Source organism: Cryptomeria japonica, chromosome 8, assembly GCF_030272615.1.
Source record: "Cryptomeria japonica chromosome 8, Sugi_1.0, whole genome shotgun sequence".
Taxonomy (NCBI): domain Eukaryota; kingdom Viridiplantae; phylum Streptophyta; class Pinopsida; order Cupressales; family Cupressaceae; genus Cryptomeria; species Cryptomeria japonica.
Window position 1 is genome coordinate 551,595,774 of NC_081412.1, and position 20,688 is coordinate 551,616,461.

Genomic DNA, 20,688 nt, shown 5'->3' on the forward strand with positions numbered 1-20,688 from the left:
TTGTTGCAGAAAATAAAACTGGTTAAAATAGTTCCTTTCTTTCAAAAAAATACATTTAGCTTTTAGTAATTATAGCCTTCTAAATGTGGTTTGAGCATTCTGTTGTTTTTTAAAAAAAAAAAATATAATAGGCACTGCCCTGTTAATACTATATAACAGCATGCTAATCTTGTTAAACCAGTCCTTTCAAAGAAATATATATATAAAATTAAATATATATATGTATATGTATATATATATAAATATATATATATATACATATATAAATATAAATGATTTTTACCTTGTAAATACATCCTGCTCATTCCTCATGAAATCTGTTCACATTGCCTTATATATATATATATATAATTCATTTATTCCTTTTAAAAAAAAAATAAAAATAAAAATAAAACTCTGCTAGATCCCAGCACATAAAACAGTATATGATGAGCTTTTCTTTCCAGCACACATATATATATATACCTATATTTGATCATATAAATATATATGTATATATATATATACATATATATATATGCCTATTCTGATATATATGTATATATATATTTCTATATATATATATACATCTAAACACTGTTTAACAAAAAGAAATCTGCCAGTGCTGAGGCAGTGAAAACAATATTTCTTTAACCCTCTGTATATATATATATATATATACAAAAACATATATATATCGGATTTATTTTTTTTCAAAAAAAAAATCATCATACAACTTTGCCACGAACCATGCCTTAACCAAACCCGAAAACACAAAGAAGCGTAGCAACGAGCCAAATACGCGAAGTATGCAATAAAACCACATCACAGTTACCCAGGGGTTTTTAACCCTGCGTGCAACACATGTTAAAAAGTAGCGCTTAATTTTAAATGCAGCACGTAACCCACGCGGGGCCACGCTCGCGGGTGGCGGCGGCCGCAGCTTGCGGCACCTGCAGACTGCGAGCGGCGACGTCTGCAGCCTGCGGGGGTGCCGCAGCTTGCGGGCGGCGTCGTCCGCAGCCGGCGGTGCCCCGCGCTGCGGGCGCCACCCTCCCCATCGCTCCGCCTCCCTCTTCTACCGCTACTGCGTGAAAGCAAAACTCGGCGCTGGATTGTCGGGTTCCATTGGCTCGGCTCCCCCCTGCGCCGCCCGCCCTGCGTTCAACACTTCAACGCACAAAAAAAAAGAGAGGTTAATTTTAGACGCCCTAACCCTAGATCGGGTTAGGGCAACACTCTTAAAAGTTATACAAACATGTGCGTGCGGTGGAATGGGTGGGGGGAAAAGGTTTTAAAAAAAAGAAAGGGGGTTTGTATATGGGGGTTTAAATATTTGTTCTGGTCGACCAAGCTAGCAAATTGGTCAATGGTAACAAGGGGAAATATATATATGTATATTGATTTATAATTATTTATATATATATATATATATATATACATACCAGCATGGATGTATAAATATATATATATATATATAGGATTAAATTAATATTTAATTTGTTTTAAAATTGATAGAATGTGAAGATAAGTTTTGTACACATTTGTTAATAATGGGCATAAGAAGGAGAAATGATATAAAATGATTTAATTACCTAGGGGGATTAGATTTTAAAAAAAGGAATAATATAGGGGTGTGGCCATTAAGTCCTTTGTAGGGCCAAGAGGGCTAAATCAAGTAAAAGATTATAAAGTGAATTTTAATATAGATGTTTCAAATTAAATAAAATGTTTTTAAATTACCAGGATAATTAAATTAGGAATCCTAGTGGATTAGATAGATAAATAAGATAAATTTTTAAAAAGGTATATGGTCAAGATTAATTCACCATTTTGGAATATTAATTATTTATTAATGAAGCTTAGTGAACTTCCGTTTTGGGAGAGATTTTAGTTCATTGATAGCTTAGTTACCCTCTCTTCCTAAATGGGATTTAAATACCTGATTGACTCAAACATAGTTATGACCTAATCCAAAATGCATTATTTATTTAAGTTAATCGCACCAAGTTGCATTATTTTAATTTAGTTGGTCGATAATTAGTTAAGTATTTTTTTAAAAAAAATAAAAATTTTCGTTTGTGCCCTAAAGTTGGGCATGACATTTTGGTATCAGAGCCAAGTTTGCCAACACTAGGGAACCTTACTCCATTACGTTTCGCTACAATTATTTAATTAATTAAAGTTGAATTCAATTTTATTTTTGAACTAGCTAAAATATTTTCTCCTAAAATAGTTATTTATTTCATTTTATTTTATTTTCTTAAAAAGGATGCCTCCAACTACGCGACAAGCTCGCAAACGTGGTAGAGGCCCTAGGCGTGCACGCATGGCACGCGAAGAGGTCACTAGGGAGGAATCGGTTCAGGAAGAGAACCCAGCAGCTCCTCCCGAGCAATCAGTTGACCCAAACCGAGACATCTTGGTAGCCCTTCAGAACCTGATTGGATTAGTACAGGATAGGCTTTCAGCAGCAGACCATAATGTTGAAAACCAGAACTCAGGAAGTCATAGAACAATAGAATGGGAACGGAGTAGGAGTCCACCTCCTAATCCCATGGAGAGTTAGGCTGGGCATGAGCCCGAACCCATTCACCTACCAGCACCACCTCCAACCGTAGCACCAGTGTATATCGAGAGGGCACGTAGAGATCCAGGCTATCTAATCAGAGAGGTTATGTGTCTTTAGCCACCATCATTTGGGGGATCTACCGATGGGGTAGAGGCAGAGGCATGGCTTTTAAGCCTAGATAGGTGCTTTGCATTGCGCTCTTATGAGAGCAATATAAAGGCACGTGTAGCGGTTCACCTATTGCGAGGAACGGCCTCCACATGGTGGAGACAGGAAGAATATAAGTGTGGCTTGGAGATAGAGACCCTCACGTCGGAGATTTTCACAGAGAGATTCAGGGAGAGGTACTTGTCAGAGCATTTCAGACAGCGTAGGGTGGATGAGTTTCATGATCTCCAACAGAAGGGTATGTCAGTGACACAGTACGAGAACAAGTTCTTTGAACTATTGCCTTATGTAGACTACCTGAAAGATGAAAAGCTTCTTGTCAACCGATTTATCAGAGGATTGAACTCTGGCATAGCAGGACCAGTGAGAATGGCCGCTCCAGGGAGCCTCCGGGTTGCCGTGGAGAAGGCTTTGATAGCCGAGGAGATTCACGCCAGACCACATGACTCGAAGGATCGGTTTCAGAACCGTAACCCTTCACCACAGACTTATGGGTTCCAGAAATCCCATTGGAAAGGTAACAACAGGCACTCATCGGGGTTCTCCAAACCCCCTCCTCTGCAGCAGTCACAGCAAAACCAGAGGCAAAAGCCTCCGCAGAATCAGCAGGGCACAAAGCCCAAGCAGTGGCAGTCACAGGGTCAGAGGCGAGATCAGAAATCTCAGGCTTGTTACACACCTCCGGCTAGGACTCAGCAGCCCTCTAGAGGTGGGTACAGTGGTTCTAGTAGGACAGGGGGACAGTCTTTCTCCAGACCACAGGGAGTACAGTTTCAGGCACGAGGCCCTTGCTTCACATGTGGAGCCATGGGACACATAGCGAGAGAGTGTCCTCAGGGTCAGATGACAGGGAATCAGAGGATGGCAGCATCAGAGCCGACAGTTGGGGACATGGGCAAGTCCCACAGAGTCTTCGCAGCGGTTGACAACCGCCAGGCAGAGCATCAGGCCACGGTTATTGAGGTAGCAGGTATGATCAGAGGTAGCAGTGTATCTATATTATTTGATTCAGGAGCTACTGATTCTTTTATATCTCCATTAGTTGTGGAGCGTTGCGGGCTAGTGGCAACTAGGCAAGAGGTCAGTTGGGAAGTGGAATTAGCTTCAGGGGCTAGAGTGTCAGTGGAATCAGAGGTTAAGGGATGTCAGATTCAGATTGGCAACATTACCACCTTAGTAGACCTTAGAGTTACACCACTTGGATCATATGGCGTTGTACTTGGCATGGATTGGCTTTATGCCCACAGAGCCAAGATGGATTGTCGCCTGAAAAGGATCGAGTGTGAGGATGATCATGGCTCTCCTATAGTGATCACTGGAATTCAGAGACCCGTGTCTCTTCGTATGATCTCCGCCATGCAGCTTAGGCGGAGCATGCGAAAGGGATGTCAGTTATTTGCCATCACCATTAGTGATAGAGAAGAAGAGGAGGAAAGGGAACCATCTATTGACGACCATCCTATCCTTAGAGAATTTGCAGATGTCTTTCCTTCAGAGTTACCTGGTATGCCGCCCCGTAGAGAGATTGATTTTCATATAGACCTTGTTCCAGGAGCCGAACCAATTTCAAGAGCACCATATAGAATGACTACAAATGAGCTTAATGAGCTCAAGATTCAGCTTGAGGAACTCCTAGAAAAGGGCCACATCCGCCCTAGTGTATCCCCTTGGGGTGCACCAGTCATCTTCGTGAAGAAGAAGGATGGATCTCTCCGATTATGCATGGATTACCGTCAGTTGAACAAAGTCACCATCAAGAACCGATATCCATTGCCCAGGATCGATGATTTGTTTGACCAACTTCAAGGTGCCAAAGTATTTTCCAAGATTGATCTAAAATTAGGATACCATCAGTTGAGAATAGTGGAAAGTGATATCCACAAGACCGCATTTCGCATTAGATATGGCCACTATGAGTTCACCATGGTTCCATTCGGTCTTACGAATGCCCCAGCAGTCTTTATGAGTCTCATGAATGGAGTATTCCATACATTCCTCGACCGCTTTGTGATTGTGTTTCTCGATGACATTTTGGTATATTCACGGAATGAGGAGGAACATGAGGAACACTTGAGGCAGGTTTTGCAGTGTTTGAGGGAAAATCAGTTGTATGGCAGTCTATCGAAGTGTGCTTTCTTTAAAACTGAGATCAAGTACCTTGGTCATGTTATATCCGGTGATGGGATCTCGGTAGACCCATCAAAGATCAGAGCCATTATGGATTGGCCAGCACCTACCAGTGTGACAGAGGTCAGGAGCTTCATGGGCTTAGCAAGTTATTACCGACGCTTTGTTGAGGGATTCTCTAGAATTGCCCATCCTATCACTTCTCTTCAGCGTAAAGGGAAGAAGTTTGAGTGGACGGAGAAATGCGAGAAGGCCTTTAAGGAACTTAAAAAGGCACTTACCACCGCACCTATCCTTGTAGTACCAGATCCATCAGCAGATTTCATGGTTTGCACAGATGCTTCCCTAGATGGTTTAGGAGCAGTACTTATGCAGAATGGCAGAGCTATAGCATTTGAGTCTAGGAAACTCAAGACTCACGAGCTTAATTACCCCACTCATGATCTGGAGCTTGCAGCCGTAGTGCATGCACTTGTGAGATGGAGACATTTCCTTTTGGGTCATCATTTTGAGTTGCACTCAGACCATCAGAGCCTTCAGTACATATTTACCCAGCCGAATCTTAATGCACGTCAGAGGAGATGGATGGAATTCTTGTGTGAGTATGATTTTGACATCCACTACATCAAAGGGAAAGAAAATGTAGTTGCAGATGCTTTGAGTAGGAGACGTCACGAGGTATTCACCATGTCTATGAGCATGGATTTGAGGGATCGGATCATGCAGCGACTACCAGAAGACAGATGGTATTTAGAGGTTTGCGAGGCTATTCGATCTCAGGAAACTTTGGAAGGGAAATATGTGGATTATTCCTTAGAGCCCGATGGTTTATTACGCCATAGAGGGTGCATCTATGTACCTTCTACCGGGGGATTGCGAGAGTTCATTATCACAGAGGCTCATAGAGCTCCGTATGCAGCACATCCCGGTGTCAAGAAGTTGCATGCAGACTTGAGAGAACTATATCATTGGCCAGGAATGCGACAGCTTATCGCCGAGTTGATAGCCCGATGCCTTGAGTGTCAGAGAGTTAAGGCGGAGCACAGCCATCCAGGTGGGTTGCTCCAATCTCATGCTATACCAGAGTGGAAGTAGGACACTATATCCATGGATTTTATCATTGGTCTCCCTATGTCATCTCGCCACCATGATGCCATCTTGGTGACGGTTGACAAGTTGACCAAAGTGGCTCACTTTTCACCAGTTCGTACCACCTTCACAGCACCAGCAGTAGCACAGGTGTTTTTGCGAGACATTGTCAGACTTCATGGTGTTCCACGTAAGATCATTTCCGACAGGGATTCCCTCTTCACTTCCTCTTTTTGGAAGGCATTACAGGCAGCTATGGGTACCAAGCTCAATTTCAGTATAGCCTATCATCCGAAAATGGATGGCCAGACAGAGAGAGTTAATCAGGTGTTAGAAGATATGCTTTGCATGTATGTCATGGATCACCAGACCAGATGGGAAGAGTATCTTCCCTTAGTGGAGTTTGCCTATAACAATGGGCATCACACATCCTTGGGGATGCCACCCTATCAGGCATTATATGGCAGACCTTGTAGGACACCATTAAGTTGGGACCGCATAGAGGACAGAGTTGCTATTGGTCTAGAGATAGTTCGGGATATGGAGCAGCAGGTGGAATTGATTAGGCAGCGTCTTAGAGAGGCACAGGACAGACAGAAGAAATATGCAGATGCAAAGAGGGTTGATCGTAGCTACTCAGTTGGGGACAGGGTCTTCTTCAGAGTGCGACCGCATAAGAGTCCAATCCATTATGGAAAGGGTTCTAAGCTCGCACCTCGATTTGTAGGACCATTTGAGATCCTCGAGAGGATCGGGCCAGTTGCCTAACCTCTAGCATTGCCACATAGCCTGTCACGCATCCACGATGTGTTTCATGTTTCAGTTTTGAGGAAGTATATCTATGATGAGTCTCATATTCTAGATTGGGATGCCTTGCAGGTGGAGTCGGACGGGCAGCTAGCTTTGGAGCCCATTCGCATTTTGGCACACCGGATGCTGAGCCTTCGAGGGCGAGAGCTGGACTAGGTTAGGGTCCAGTGGGATTGCTATGATGAGGTCACAGCCTCATGGGAGGATGCAGCACTTATGAGATCTCAGTACCCCCACCTGTTTGATGAACTCCAGGAGGAAGTTCATGCCTAGAGGGGGAGGGTGTGAGGCCCTACCCCGATTCAGTTTGACACTTTCAGTTATTTGCATATTGAGACTATTATGGATGCTTTATTTTATGCATTATGGACTTAGAACTTATATGATTTGGATCACACTGACATTTGCTGATGTTTTATTTCATGCATGATGAGTATGAAACTTTAGATATGTTATTAGAATAGAATTACATTATGATGGTGGATGTCGTTGTTGGAAATTTGCAGGATTTCATTTTGATGATAAAAGAATGATGCATATTTATGAATGGTTCAATTTTGGGAAAATTATGTTAATTGCTTATGTGAAATTGAATTTGAAAGAATGAGATATTGAATTATTGTTGTCAAATGTATGAATGTTGATGTGTAATGAAATACATGTATTTGAGTATGTATAATTGTGATTATTTGGAGTTACTAATGTGTTATTTGAGATGCGCAGGAAAATTATCCATGTGACCATGGAATTTATGGAGAACCAAGCCTAGACCAATGTGCGTTTGTTAAGCTGGGAGTTGTCTATTTGGAGAGACAACACCCCTCCCCTTGTAATGTATTTTATTTGTGATGTGTATAATGCTTGAGTGTAAAATTTAATTTATATGTAATTATGTAATCCTTCAAGAGACCAATTTTCCATGTGTGATTTTTATATTGTATTTTTTGTTGTGTCACTTGACACATGTGCTGATTAAGTGTCATTGATGTTGACTTGTCTCTTGGAGGGAGTTTTGTTTCTACCAAAGCCATTCAAAAACATGAGTGTGGTCCCAAATTTGTCTTGGGTAGGGAGTCATGGGAGTGGTCAACTCATGCTTGACCTGTAGGTAAACTTCAGTGGAGTTTCCAAAGGGTTTAATGGACTCCTAGGGTAAGTTTTTAGGCTTTTCCAAAGGTCCTTAGGGTATACCTATGGGTTAGGGGTGTTTTGCAACATGTGGCTTCTCCCATGTGACTATGAAGTCACTTCAAAAAGTAATAATTCCAAGATGCACGAAAAATTGAACTTAGAAAGTTCTCCCTAGGATAGAGAACCTTCCCCTTAGGAGTTAAACTCTCTTCCCCATTCTCTTCCACCTTTTCCCTTTCCAATTTTAGGAATAAGAAAGAGGTTGGGAAGGGCAACCAATGGGAACTAACACCTCACCCAAGGGGTTGGGAAGTGTGTGAGAGGCCTTCTTAGGCAAGAATTTGCAAACTTAGTGAGTAATCACCCACTCTCCTTTCTTGGAGATTTTGCTTGTTTTAAAAAAATTAGTGGGAGTTTGGCATTTTTTAGTGGAATTTTTGGAGGAAGTTAGGGTGGAATTGGGCAGCTCATCCCCAACTAAAGTTAGCAAACCTTTTGGCAGAATAAGGTTAGTTACTCCCTTCTTTCTCTTGTTATGTTGTAAATGATAGTGGTGTTGTTTTGTGAAAAGGAAAGAGTTGCTTGTAAGATTGTGTTTATGAATTTTTTAGTTGAAGTTATTATGTGTAGTTTCTTTTCTATGTATTTGTTTGTGTTCTTGTGGTTTTTGGGAGTGTCCAAGATCTCCTATCCTTGGGAGGGTAGGAAGATCTTGGGGTGGAAGGAGTTTGACAGCCATGGGTGAGAGGCTCTCCTTATGGAGAGTGTTCTCAAGGGAGTCCTTGGTGACCCTTGATGCATAGCCTTGTGTATGCATTCGGGGGTCATAAGGGGAGCATATATGGCCTTGAGCCTTTTTGGGGGGGCATAAGGTTGTGAAAGTATTTGGGTTGCATTTGTGTTGCCATGGGGTGGCTAATGTAGTATTGTTTTTTGGCATGCATTCTCCCCATAGGTACTTGGTCCACTTCCACCCATGGAAGAGTCACCATGAAAGTGGTGAATGTGAAGCTTGGGAAGGGATATTTGAATGTAAATGTGTTATTATGTTTGTTGTGGGGTTTGCATGTATGTAACCCGTCTAGTGCTTGGTTCTCCAAGCTCGGGGGTGGCTTCTAGTAAGCCTAGGCTGGGAGGTGAGCTTCCCATGGTCAAAATGTGTTTTATTGCAGGTTGCATGGGAATGAGAAAAGATGGATTAAAGAGCTAAGTGGCTGATTTTGTTGCAGAAAATTGTTTAAAAAAAATAGGGAAGAAATGGAAGCATTCAATGTTGTAGTATTCTCTTTCAGAAAAAAGTTGTATTATATTCAAGTTATTATGTAGAGAAAATGCATTGTTGGGATTTCATTCCATTTGTAAAAATGTATATTTTGTATCCTTGTCTATTTGTATTTATATATATCAATGATTACTCATGATTTCCCCTATTGGTAGTTCTGCAAAAGAAACTTTAGAAGAAGAAAAAAAGTCTTTTATTTTGATGTTTGTTGCAGAAAATAAAACTGGTTAAAATAGTTCCTTTCTTTCAAAAAAATACATTTAGCTTTTAGTAATTATAGCCTTCTAAATGTGGTTTGAACATTCTGTTGTTTTTAAAAAAAATATATATATAATAGGCACTGCCCTGTTAATACTATATAACAGCATGCTAATCTTGTTAAACCAGTCCTTTCAAAGAAATATATATATAAAATTAAATATATATATGTATATGTATATATATATAAATATATATATATACATATATAAATATAAATGATTTTTACCTTGTAAATACATCCTGCTCATTCCTCATGAAATCTGTTCACATTGCCTTATATATATATATATATATAATTCATTTATTCCTTTTAAAAAAAAAATAAAAATAAAAATAAAACTCTGCTAGATCCCAGCACATAAAACAGTATATGATGAGCTTTTCTTTCCAGCACACATATATATATACCTATATTTGATCATATAAATATATATGTATATATATATATATATACATATATATATATATGCCTATTCTGATATATATGTATATATATATTTCTATATATATATATACATCTAAACACTGTTTAACAAAAAGAAATCTGCCAGTGCTGAGGCAGTGAAAACAATATTTCTTTAACCCTCTGTATATATATATATATATTTATATATATATATATATACAAAAACATATATATATCGGATTTATTTTTTTTCAAAAAAAAAATCATCATACAACTTTGCCACGAACCATGCCTTAACCAAACCCGAAAACACAAAGAAGCGTAGCAACGAGCCAAATACGCGAAGTATGCAATAAAACCACATCACAGTTACCCAGGGGTTTTTAACCCTGCGCGCAACACATGTTAAAAAGTAGCGCTTAATTTAAAATGCAGCACGTAACCCATGCGGGGCCGCGCTCGCGGGCGGCGGCGGCCGCAGCCTGCGGCACCCGCAGACTTTGGGCGGCGACGTCCGCAGCCTACGGGGGGGCCGCAGCCTGCGGGCGGCGCCGTCCGTAGCCAGCGGTGCCCCACGCTGCGGGCGCCACCCTCCCCATCGCTCCGCCTCCCTCTTCTACCGCTACTGCGTGAAAGCAAAACTCGGGGCTGGATTGTCGGGTTCCATCGGCTCGGCTCCCCCCTGCGCCGCCCGCCCTGCGTTCAACACTTCAACGCACAAAAAAAAAGAGAGGTTAATTTTAGACGCCCTAACCCTATATCAGGTTAGGGCAACACTCTTAAAAGTTATACAAACATGTGCGTGCGGTGGAATGGGTGGGGGGAAAAGGTTTTAAAAAAAAGAAAGGGGGTTTGTTTTAAAAAAAAAAACATATAAGTCACTTCATTACTTTTGGAGGGACAAAATTTGAAAATGATAAAATAGAGCATGATGGTATATATATGTATATATACATATATGTAAATATATATATGTATATATATATATATATATATATATATATATATATATATATATAATAACTCTAAGTGTGTAGGCATAAAATATTTGTTCTGGTCGACCAAGCTAGCAAATTGGTCAATGGTAACAAGGGGAAATATATATATGTATATTGATTTATAATTATTTATATATATATATATATATATATATATATACATACCAGCATGGATGTATAAATATATATATATATAGGATTAAATTAATATTTAATTTGTTTTAAAATTGCTAGAATGTCAAGATAAGTTTTGTACACATTTGTTAATAATGGGCATAAGAAGGAGGAACGATATAAAATGATTTAATTACCTAGGGGGATTAGATTTTAAAAAAAGGAATAATATAGGGGTGTGGCCATTAAGTCCTTTGTAGGGCCAAGAGGGCTAAATCAAGTAAAAGATTATAAAGTGAATTTTAATATAGATGTTTCAAATTAAATAAAATGTTTTTAAATTACCAGGATAATTAAATTAGGAATCCTAGTGGATTAGATAGATAAATAAGATAAATTTTTAAAAAGGTATATGGTCAAGATTAATTCGCCATTTTGGAATATTAATTATTTATTAATGAAGCTTAGTGAACTTCCGTTTTGGGAGAGATTTTAGTTCATTGATAGCTTAGTTACCCTCTCTTCCTAAATGGGATTTAAATACCTGATTGACTCAAACATAGTTATGACCTAATCCAAAATGCATTATTTATTTAAGTTAATCGCACCAAGTTGCATTATTTTAATTTAGTTGGTCGATAATTAGTTAAGTATTTTTTAAAAAAAAAAAAAAAATTCCGTTCGTGCCCTAAAGTTGGGCATGACATTTTGGTATCAGAGCCATGTTTGCCAACACTAGGGAACCTTACTCCATTATGTTTCGCTACAATTATTTAATTAATTAAAGTTGAATTCAATTTTATTTTTGAACTAGCTAAAATATTTTCTCCTAAAATAGTTATTTATTTCATTTTATTTTATTTTCTTAAAAAGGATGCCTCCAACTACGCGACAAGCTCGCAAACGTGGTAGAGGCCCTAGGCGTGCACGCATGGCACGCGAAGAGGTCACTAGGGAGGAATCGGTTCAGGAAGAGAACCCAGCAGCTCCTCCCGAGCAATCAGTTGACCCAAACCGAGACATCTTGGTAGCCCTTCAGAACCTGATTGGATTAGTACAGGATAGGCTTCCAGCAGCAGACCATAATGTTGAAAACCAGAACTCAGTAAGTCATAGAACCGTAGAACGGGAACGGAGTAGGAGTCCACCTCCTAATCCCGTGGAGAGTCAGGCTGGGCATGAGCCCGAACCCATTCACCTACTAGCACCACCTCCAACCGTAGCACCAGTATATATCGAGAGGGCACGTAGAGATCCAGGGGATCTAATCAGAGAGGTTATGCATCTTTAGCCACCATCATTTGGGGGATCTACAGATGGGGTAGAGGCAGAGGCATGGCTTTTAAGCCTAGATAGGTGCTTTGCATTGCGCTCTTATGAGAGCAATCTAAAGGCACGTGCAGCGGTTCACCTATTGCGAGGAACGGCCTCCACATGGTGGAGACAAGAAGAATATAAGTGTGGCTTGGAGATAGAGACCCTCACGTCGGAGATTTTCACAGAGAGATTCAGGGAGAGGTACTTGTCAGAGCATTTCAGACAGCGTAGGGTGGATGAGTTTCATGATCTCCAACAGAAGGGTATGTCAGTGACACAGTACGAGAACAAGTTCTTTGAACTATTGTCTTATGTAGACTACCTGAAAGATGAAAAGCTTCTTGTCAACCGATTTATCAGAGGATTGAACTCCGGCATAGCAGGACCAGTGAGAATGGCCGCTCCAGGGAGCCTCCGGGTTGCCATGGAGAAGGCTTTGATAGCCGAGGAGATTCAGGCCAGACCACATGACTCGAAGGATCGGTTTCAGAACCGTAACCCTTCACCACAGACTTATGGGTTCCAGAAACCCCATTGGAAAGGTAACAACAGGCACTCATCGGGGTTCTCCAAACCCCCTCCTCCGCAGCAGTCACAACAAAACTAGAGGCAAAAGCCTCCGCAGAATCAGCAGGGCACAAAGCCCAAGCAGTGGCAGTCACAGGGTCAGAGGCGAGATCAGAAATCTCAGGCTCCTTACACACCTCCGGCTAGGACTCAGCAGCCCTCTAGAGGTGGGTACAGTGGTTCTAGTAGGACAGGGGGACAGTCTTTCTCCAGACCACAGGGAGTACAGTTTCAGGCACGAGGCCCTTGCTTCACATGTGGAGCCATGGGACACATAGCGAGAGAGTGTCCTCAGGGTCAGATGACAGGGAATCAGAGGATGGCAGCATCAGAGCCGACAGTTGGGGACATGGGCAAGTCCCACAGAGTCTTCGCAGCGGTTGACAACCGCCAGGCAGAGCATCAGGCCACGGTTATTGAGGTAGCAGGTATGATCAGAGGTAGCAGTGTATCTATATTATTTGATTCAGGAGCTACTGATTCTTTTATATCTCCATTAGTTGTGGAGCGTTGCGGGCTAGTGGCAACTAGGCAAGAGGTCAGTTGGGAAGTGGAATTAGCTTCAGGGGCTAGAGTGTCAGTGGAATCAGAGGTTAAGGGATGTCAGATTCAGATTGGCAACATTACCACCTTAGTAGACCTTAGAGTTACACCACTTGGATCATATGGCGTTGTACTTGGCATGGATTGGCTTTATGCCCACAGAGCCAAGATGGATTGTCGCCTGAAAAGGATCGAGTGTGAGGATGATCATGGCTCTCCTATAGTGATCACTGGAATTCAGAGACCCGTGTCTCTTCGTATGATCTCCGCCATGCAGCTTAGGCGGAGCATGCGAAAGGGATGTCAGTTATTTGCCATCACCATTAGTGATAGAGAAGAAGAGGAGGAAAGGGAACCATCTATTGACGACCATCCTATCCTTAGAGAATTTGCAGATGTCTTTCCTTCAGAGTTACCTGGTATGCCGCCCCGTAGAGAGATTGATTTTCATATAGACCTTGTTCCAGGAGCCGAACCAATTTCAAGAGCACCATATAGAATGACTAAAAATGAGCTTAATGAGCTCAAGATTCAGCTTGAGGAACTCCTAGAAAAGGGCCACATCCGCCCTAGTGTATCCCCTTGGGGTGCACCAGTCATCTTCGTGAAGAAGAAGGATGGATCTCTCCGATTATGCATGGATTACCGTCAGTTGAACAAAGTCACCATCAAGAACCGATATCCATTGCCCAGGATCGATGATTTGTTTGACCAACTTCAAGGTGCCAAAGTATTTTCCAAGATTGATCTAAAATCAGGATACCATCAGTTGAGAATAGTGGAAAGTGATATCCACAAGACCGCATTTCGCACTAGATATGGCCACTATGAGTTCACCGTGGTTCCATTTGGTCTTACGAATGCCCCAGTAGTCTTTATGAGTCTCATGAATGGAGTATTCCATACATTCCTTGACCGCTTTGTGATTGTGTTTCTCGACGACATTTTGGTATATTCACGGAATGAGGAGGAACATGAGGAACACTTGAGGCAGGTTTTGCAGTGTTTGAGGGAAAATCAGTTGTATGGCAGTCTATCGAAGTGTGCTTTCTTTAAAACTGAGATCAAGTACCTTGGTCATGTTATATCCGGTGATGGGATCTCAGTAGACCCATCAAAGATCAGAGCCATTATGGATTGGCCAGCACCTACCAGTGTGACAGAGGTCAGGAGCTTCATGGGCTTAGCAAGTTATTACCGACGCTTTGTTGAGGGATTGTCTAGAATTTCCCATCCTATCACTTCTCTTCAGCGTAAAGGGAAGAAGTTTGAGTGGAAAGAGAAATGCGAGAAGGCCTTTAAGGAACTTAAAAAGGCACTTACCACCGCACCTATCCTTGTAGTACCAGATCCATCAGCAGATTTCATGGTTTGCACAGATGCTTCCCTAGATGGTTTAGGAGTAGTACTTATGCAGAATGGCAGAGCTATAGCATTTGAGTCTAGGAAACTCAAGACTCACGAGCTTAATTACCCCACTCATGATCTGGAGCTTGCAGCCGTAGTGCATGCACTTGTGAGATGGAGACATTTCCTTTTGGGTCATCATTTTGAGTTGCACTCAGACCATCAGAGCCTTCAGTACATATTTACCCAGCCGAATCTTAATGCACGTCAGAGGAGATGGATGGAATTCTTGTGTGAGTATGATTTTGACGTCCACTAAATCAAAGGGAAAGAAAATGTAGTTGCAGATGCTTTTAGTAGGAGACGTCACGAGGTATTCACCATGTCTATGAGCACGGATTTGAGGGATCGGATCATGTAGTGACTGCCAGAAGACAGATGGTATTTAGAGGTTTGCGAGGCTATTCGATCTCAGGAAACTTTGGAAGGGAAATATGTGGATTATTCCTTAGAGCCCGATGGTTTATTACGCCATAGAGGGCGCATCTATGTACCTTCTACCGGGGGATTGGGAGAGTTCATTATCACAGAGGCTCATAGAGCTCCGTATGCAGCACATCCCGGTGTCAAGAAGTTGCATGCAGACTTGAGAGAACTATATCATTGGCCAGGAATGCGACAGCTTATTGCCGAGTTGATAGCCCGATGCCTTGAGTGTCAGAGAGTTAAGGCGGAGCACAGCCATCCAGGTGGGTTGCTCCAATCTCATGCTATACCAGAGTGGAAGTGGGACACTATATCCATGGATTTTATCGTTGGTCTCCCTATGTCATCTCGCCGCCATGATGCCATCTTGGTGACGGTTGACAAGTTGACCAAAGTGGCTCACTTTTCACCAGTTCGTACCACCTTCACAGCACCAGCAGTAGCACAGGTGTTTTTGCAAGACATTGTCAGACTTCATGGTGTTCCACGTAAGATCATTTCCGACAGGGATTCCCTCTTCACTTCCTCTTTTTGGAAGGCGTTACAGGCAGCTATGGGTACCAAGCTCAATTTCAGTACAGCCTATCATCTGGAAACGGATGGCCAGACAGAGAGAGTTAATCAGGTGTTAGAAGATATGCTTCGCATGTATGTCATGGATCACCAGACCAGATGGGAAGAGTATCTTCCCTTAGTGGAGTTTGCCTATAACAATGGGCATCACACATCCTTGGGGATGCCACCCTATCAGGCATTATATGGCAGACCTTGTAGGACACCATTAAGTTGGGACCGCATAGAGGACAGAGTTGCTATTGGTCCAGAGATAGTTTGGGATATGGAGCAGCAGGTGGAATTGATTAGGCAGCGTCTTAGAGAGGCACAGGACAGACAGAAGAAATATGCAGATGCAAAGAGGGTTGATCGTAGCTACTCAGTTGGGGATAGGGTCTTCTTGAGAGTGCGACCACATAAGAGTCCAATCCGTTATGGAAAGGGTTCTAAGCTCACACCTCGATTTGTAGGACCATTTGAGATCCTTGAGAGGATCGGGCCAGTTGCCTACCGTCTAGCATTGCCACCTAGCCTGTCACGCATCCACGATGTGTTTCATGTTTCAGTTTTGAGGAAGCATATCTATGATGAGTCTCATATTCTAGATTGGGATGCCTTACAGGTGGAGTCGGACGGGCAGCTAGCTTTGGAGCCCATTCGCATTTTGGCACACTGGACGCTGAGCCTTCGAGGGCGAGAGCTGGACCAGGTTAGGGTCCAGTGGGATTGCTATGATGAGGTCACAGCCTCATGGGAGGATGCAGCACTTATGAGATCTCAGTACCCCCACCTGTTTGATGAACTCCAGGAGGAAGTTCATGCCTAGAGGGGGAGGGTGTGAGGCCCTACCCCGATTCAGTTTGACACTTTTAGTTATTTGCATATTGAGACTATTATGGATGCTTTATTTTATGCATTATGGACTTAGAACTTATATGATTTGGATCACACTGACATTTGCTGATGTTTTATTTCATGCATGATGAGTATGAAACTTTAGATATGTTATTAGAATAGAATTACATTATGATGGTGGATGCCGTTATTGGAAATTTGCAGGATTTCATTTTGATGATAAAAGAATGATGCATATTTATGAATGGTTCAATTTTGGGAAAATTATGTTAATTGCTTATGTGAAATTGAATTTGAACGAATGAGATATTGAATTATTGTTGTCAAATGTATGAATGTTGATGTGTAATGAAATCCATGTATTTGAGTATGTATAATTGTGATTATTTGGAGTTACTAATGTGTTATTTGAGATGCGCAGGAAAATTATCCATGTGACCATGAAATTTATGGAGAACCAAGCCTAGACCAATGTGCGTTTGTTAAGCCGGGAGTTGTCTATTTGGAGAGACAACACCCCTCCCCTTGTAATGTATTTTATTTGTGATGTGTATAATGCTTGAGTGTAAAATTTAATTTATATGTAATTATGTAATCCTTCAAGAGACCAATTTTCCATGTGTGATTTTTATATTGTATTTTTTGTTGTGTCACTTGACACATGTGCTGATTAAGTGTCATTGATGTTGACTTGTCTCTTGGAGGGAGTTTTGTTTCTACCAAAGCCATTCAAAAACATGAGTGTGGTCCCAAATTTGTCTTGGGTAGGGAGTCATGGGAGTGGTCAACTCATGCTTGACCCGTAGGTAAACTTCAGTGGAGTTTCCAAAGGGTTTAATGGACTCCTAGGGTAAGTTTTTAGGCTTTTCCAAAGGTCCTTAGGGTATACCTATGGGTTAGGGGTGTTTTGCAACATGTGGCTTCTCCCATGTGACTATGAAGTCACTTCAAAAAGTGATAATTCCAAGATGCACGAAAAATTGAACTTAGAAAGTTCTCCCTAGGATAGAGAACCTTCCCCTTAGGAGTTAAACTCTCTTCCCCATTCTCTTCCACCTTTTCCCTTTCCAATTTTAGGAATGTGCAAGAGGTTGGGAAGGGCAACCAATGGGAACTCACACCTCACCCAAGGGGTTGGGAAGTGTGTGAGAGGCCTTCTTAGGCAAGAATTTGCAAACTTAGTGAGTAATCACCCACTCTCCTTTCTTGGAGATTTTGCTTGTTTTAAAAAAATTAGTGGGAGTTTGGCATTTTTTAGTGGAATTTTTGGAGGAAGTTAGGGTGGAATTGGGCAGCTCATCCCCAACTAAAGTTAGCAAACCTTTTGGCAGAATAAGGTTAGTTACTCCCTTCTTTCTCTTGTTATGTTGTAAATGATAGTGGTGTTGTTTTGTGAAAAGGAAAGAGTTGCTTGTAAGATTGTGTTTATGAAGTTTTTAGTTGAAGTTATTATGTGTAGTTTCTTTTCTATGTATTTGTTTGTGTTCTTGTGGTTTTTGGGAGTGTCCAAGATCTCCTATCCTTGGGAGGGTAGGAAGATCTTGGGGTGGAAGGAGTTTGACAGCCATGGGTGAGAGGCTCTCCTTATGGAGAGTGTTCTCAAGGGAGTCCTTGGTGACCCTTGATGCATAGCCTTGTGTATGCATTCGGGGGTCATAAGGGGAGCATATATGGCCTTGAGCCTTTTTGGGGGGGCATAAGGTTGTGAAAGTATTTGGGTTGCATTTGTGTTGCCATGGGGTGGCTAATGTAGTATTGTTTTTTGGCATGCATTCTCCCCATAGGTACTTGGTCCACTTCCACCCATGGAAGAGTCACCATGAAAGTGGTGAATGTGAAGCTTGGGAAGGGATATTTGAATGTAAATGTGTTATTATGTTTGTTGTGGGGTTTGCATGTATGTAACCCATCTAGTGCTTGTTTCTCCAAGCTCGGGGGTGGCTTCTAGTAAGCCTAGGCTGGGAGGTGAGCTTCCCATGGTCAAAATGTGTTTTATTGCAGGTTGCATGGGAATGAGAAAAGATGGATTAAAGAGCTAAGTGGCTGATTTTGTTGCAGAAAATTGTTTAAAAAAAATAGGGAAGAAATGGAAGCATTCAATGTTGTAGTATTCTCTTTCAGAAAAAAGTTGTATTATATTCAAGTTATTATGTAGAGAAAATGCATTGTTGGGATTTCATTCCATTTGTAAAAATGTATATTTTGTATCCTTGTCTATTTGTATTTATATATATCAATGATTACTCATGATTTCCCCTATTGGTAGTTCTGCAAAAGAAACTTTAGAAGAAAAAAAAAGTCTTTTATTTTGATGTTTGTTGCAGAAAATAAAACTGGTTAAAATAGTTCCTTTCTTTCAAAAAATACATTTAGCTTTTAGTAATTATAGCCTTCTAAATGTGGTTTGAACATTCTGTTGTTTTTAAAAAAAAATATATATAATAGGCACTGCCCTGTTAATACTATATAACAGCATGCTAATCTTGTTAAACCAGTCCTTTCAAAGAAATATATATATAAAATTAAATATATATATGTATATGTATATATATATAAATATATATATATATACATATATAAATATAAATGATTTTTACCTTGTAAATACATCCTGCTCATTCCTCATGAAATCTGTTCACATTGCCTTATATATATATATATAAAATTCATTTATTCCTTTTAAAAAAAAAATAAAAATAAAAATAAAACTCTGCTAGATCCCAGCACATAAAACAGTATATGATGAGCTTTTCTTTCCAGCACACATATATATATATACCTATATTTGATCATATAAATATATATGTATATATATATATATATACATATATATATATGCCTATTCTGATATATATGTATATATATATTTCTATATATATATATACATCTAAACACTGTTTAACAAAAAGAAATCTGCCAGTGCTGAGGTAGTGAAAACAATATTTCTTTAACCCTCTGTATATATATATATATATTTATATATATATATATATACAAAAACATATATATATCGGATTTATTTTTTTTCAAAAAAAAAATCATCATACAACTTTGCCACGAACCATGCCTTAACCAAACCCGAAAACACAAAGAAGCGTAGCAACGAGCCAAATACGCGAAGTATGCAATAAAACCACATCACAGTTACCCAGGTGTTTTTAACCCTGCATGCAACACATGTTAAAAACTAGCGCTTAATTTAAAATGAAGCACGTAACCCACGCGGGTCCGCGCTCGCGGGCGGCGGCGGGCGTAGCCTGTGGCACCCGCAGACTGCGGGCGGCGACGTCCGCAGCCTGTGGGCGACGCCGTCCGCAGCCGACGGTGCCCCGCGCTGCGGGCGCCACCCTCCCCATCGCTCTGCCTCCCTCTTCTACCGCTACTGCGTGAAAGCAAAACTCGACACTGGATTGTCGGGTTCCATCGGCTCGGCTCCCCCCTGCGCCGCCCACCCTGCGTTCAACACTTCAACGCACAAAAAAAAAGAGAGGTTAATTTTAGACGCCCTAACCCTAGATCGGGTTAGGGCAACACTCTTAAAAGTTATACAAACATGTGCGTGCGGTGGAATGGGTGGGGGGAAAAGGTTTTAAAAAAAAGAAAGGGGGTTTGTTTTAAAAAAAAAACCATATAAGTCCCTTCATTACTTTTGGAGGGACAAAATTTGAAAATGATAAAATAGAGCATGATGGTATATATATGTATATATACATATATGTAAATATAAATATGTATATATATATATATATATAATAACTCTAAGTGTGTAGGCATAAAATATTTGTTCTGGTCGGCCAAGCTAGCAAATTGGTCAATGGTAACAAGGGGAAATATATATATGTATATTGATTTATAATTATTTATATATATATATATATATACATACCAGCATGGATGTATAAATATATATATATATAGGATTAAATTAATATTTAATTTGTTTTAAAATTGATAGAATGTGAAGATAAGTTTTGTACACATTTGTTAATAATGGGCACAAGAAGGAGGAACGATATAAAATGATTTAATTACCTAGGGGGATTAGATTTTAAAAAAAGGAATAATATAGGGGTGTGGCCAT

The 20,688-nt window shown here is 40.7% G+C and overlaps 1 protein-coding gene across 1 annotated transcript; it reads right to left on the reverse strand.

Moving 5' to 3' along the window:
* Positions 1–866: 866 nt before the first annotated feature.
* On the reverse strand, positions 867–19,963 carry LOC131857785 (uncharacterized). Its single transcript, XM_059210509.1, has 2 exons — positions 19,830–19,963; positions 867–1,149 (listed from the first exon to the last, which is right to left on the reverse strand). The coding sequence occupies exons 1-2, from the start codon at positions 19,961–19,963 to the stop codon at positions 867–869; spliced, it is 417 nt and encodes a 138-aa protein (XP_059066492.1).
* Positions 19,964–20,688: the final 725 nt, after the last annotated feature.

Excerpts from the sequence above, each read along its gene's own strand:
- LOC131857785 (XM_059210509.1), bottom strand. The coding sequence starts at position 19,963 with ATGGGGAGGGTGGCGCCCGCAGCGCGGGGCACCGTCGGCTGCGGACGG. Across the intron at positions 1,150-19,829 it reads GCCCGCGAGCGCGGACCCGC|TGTTGAACGCAGGGCGGGCG; the intron begins GTGGGTTACGTG and ends TGTGCGTTGAAG.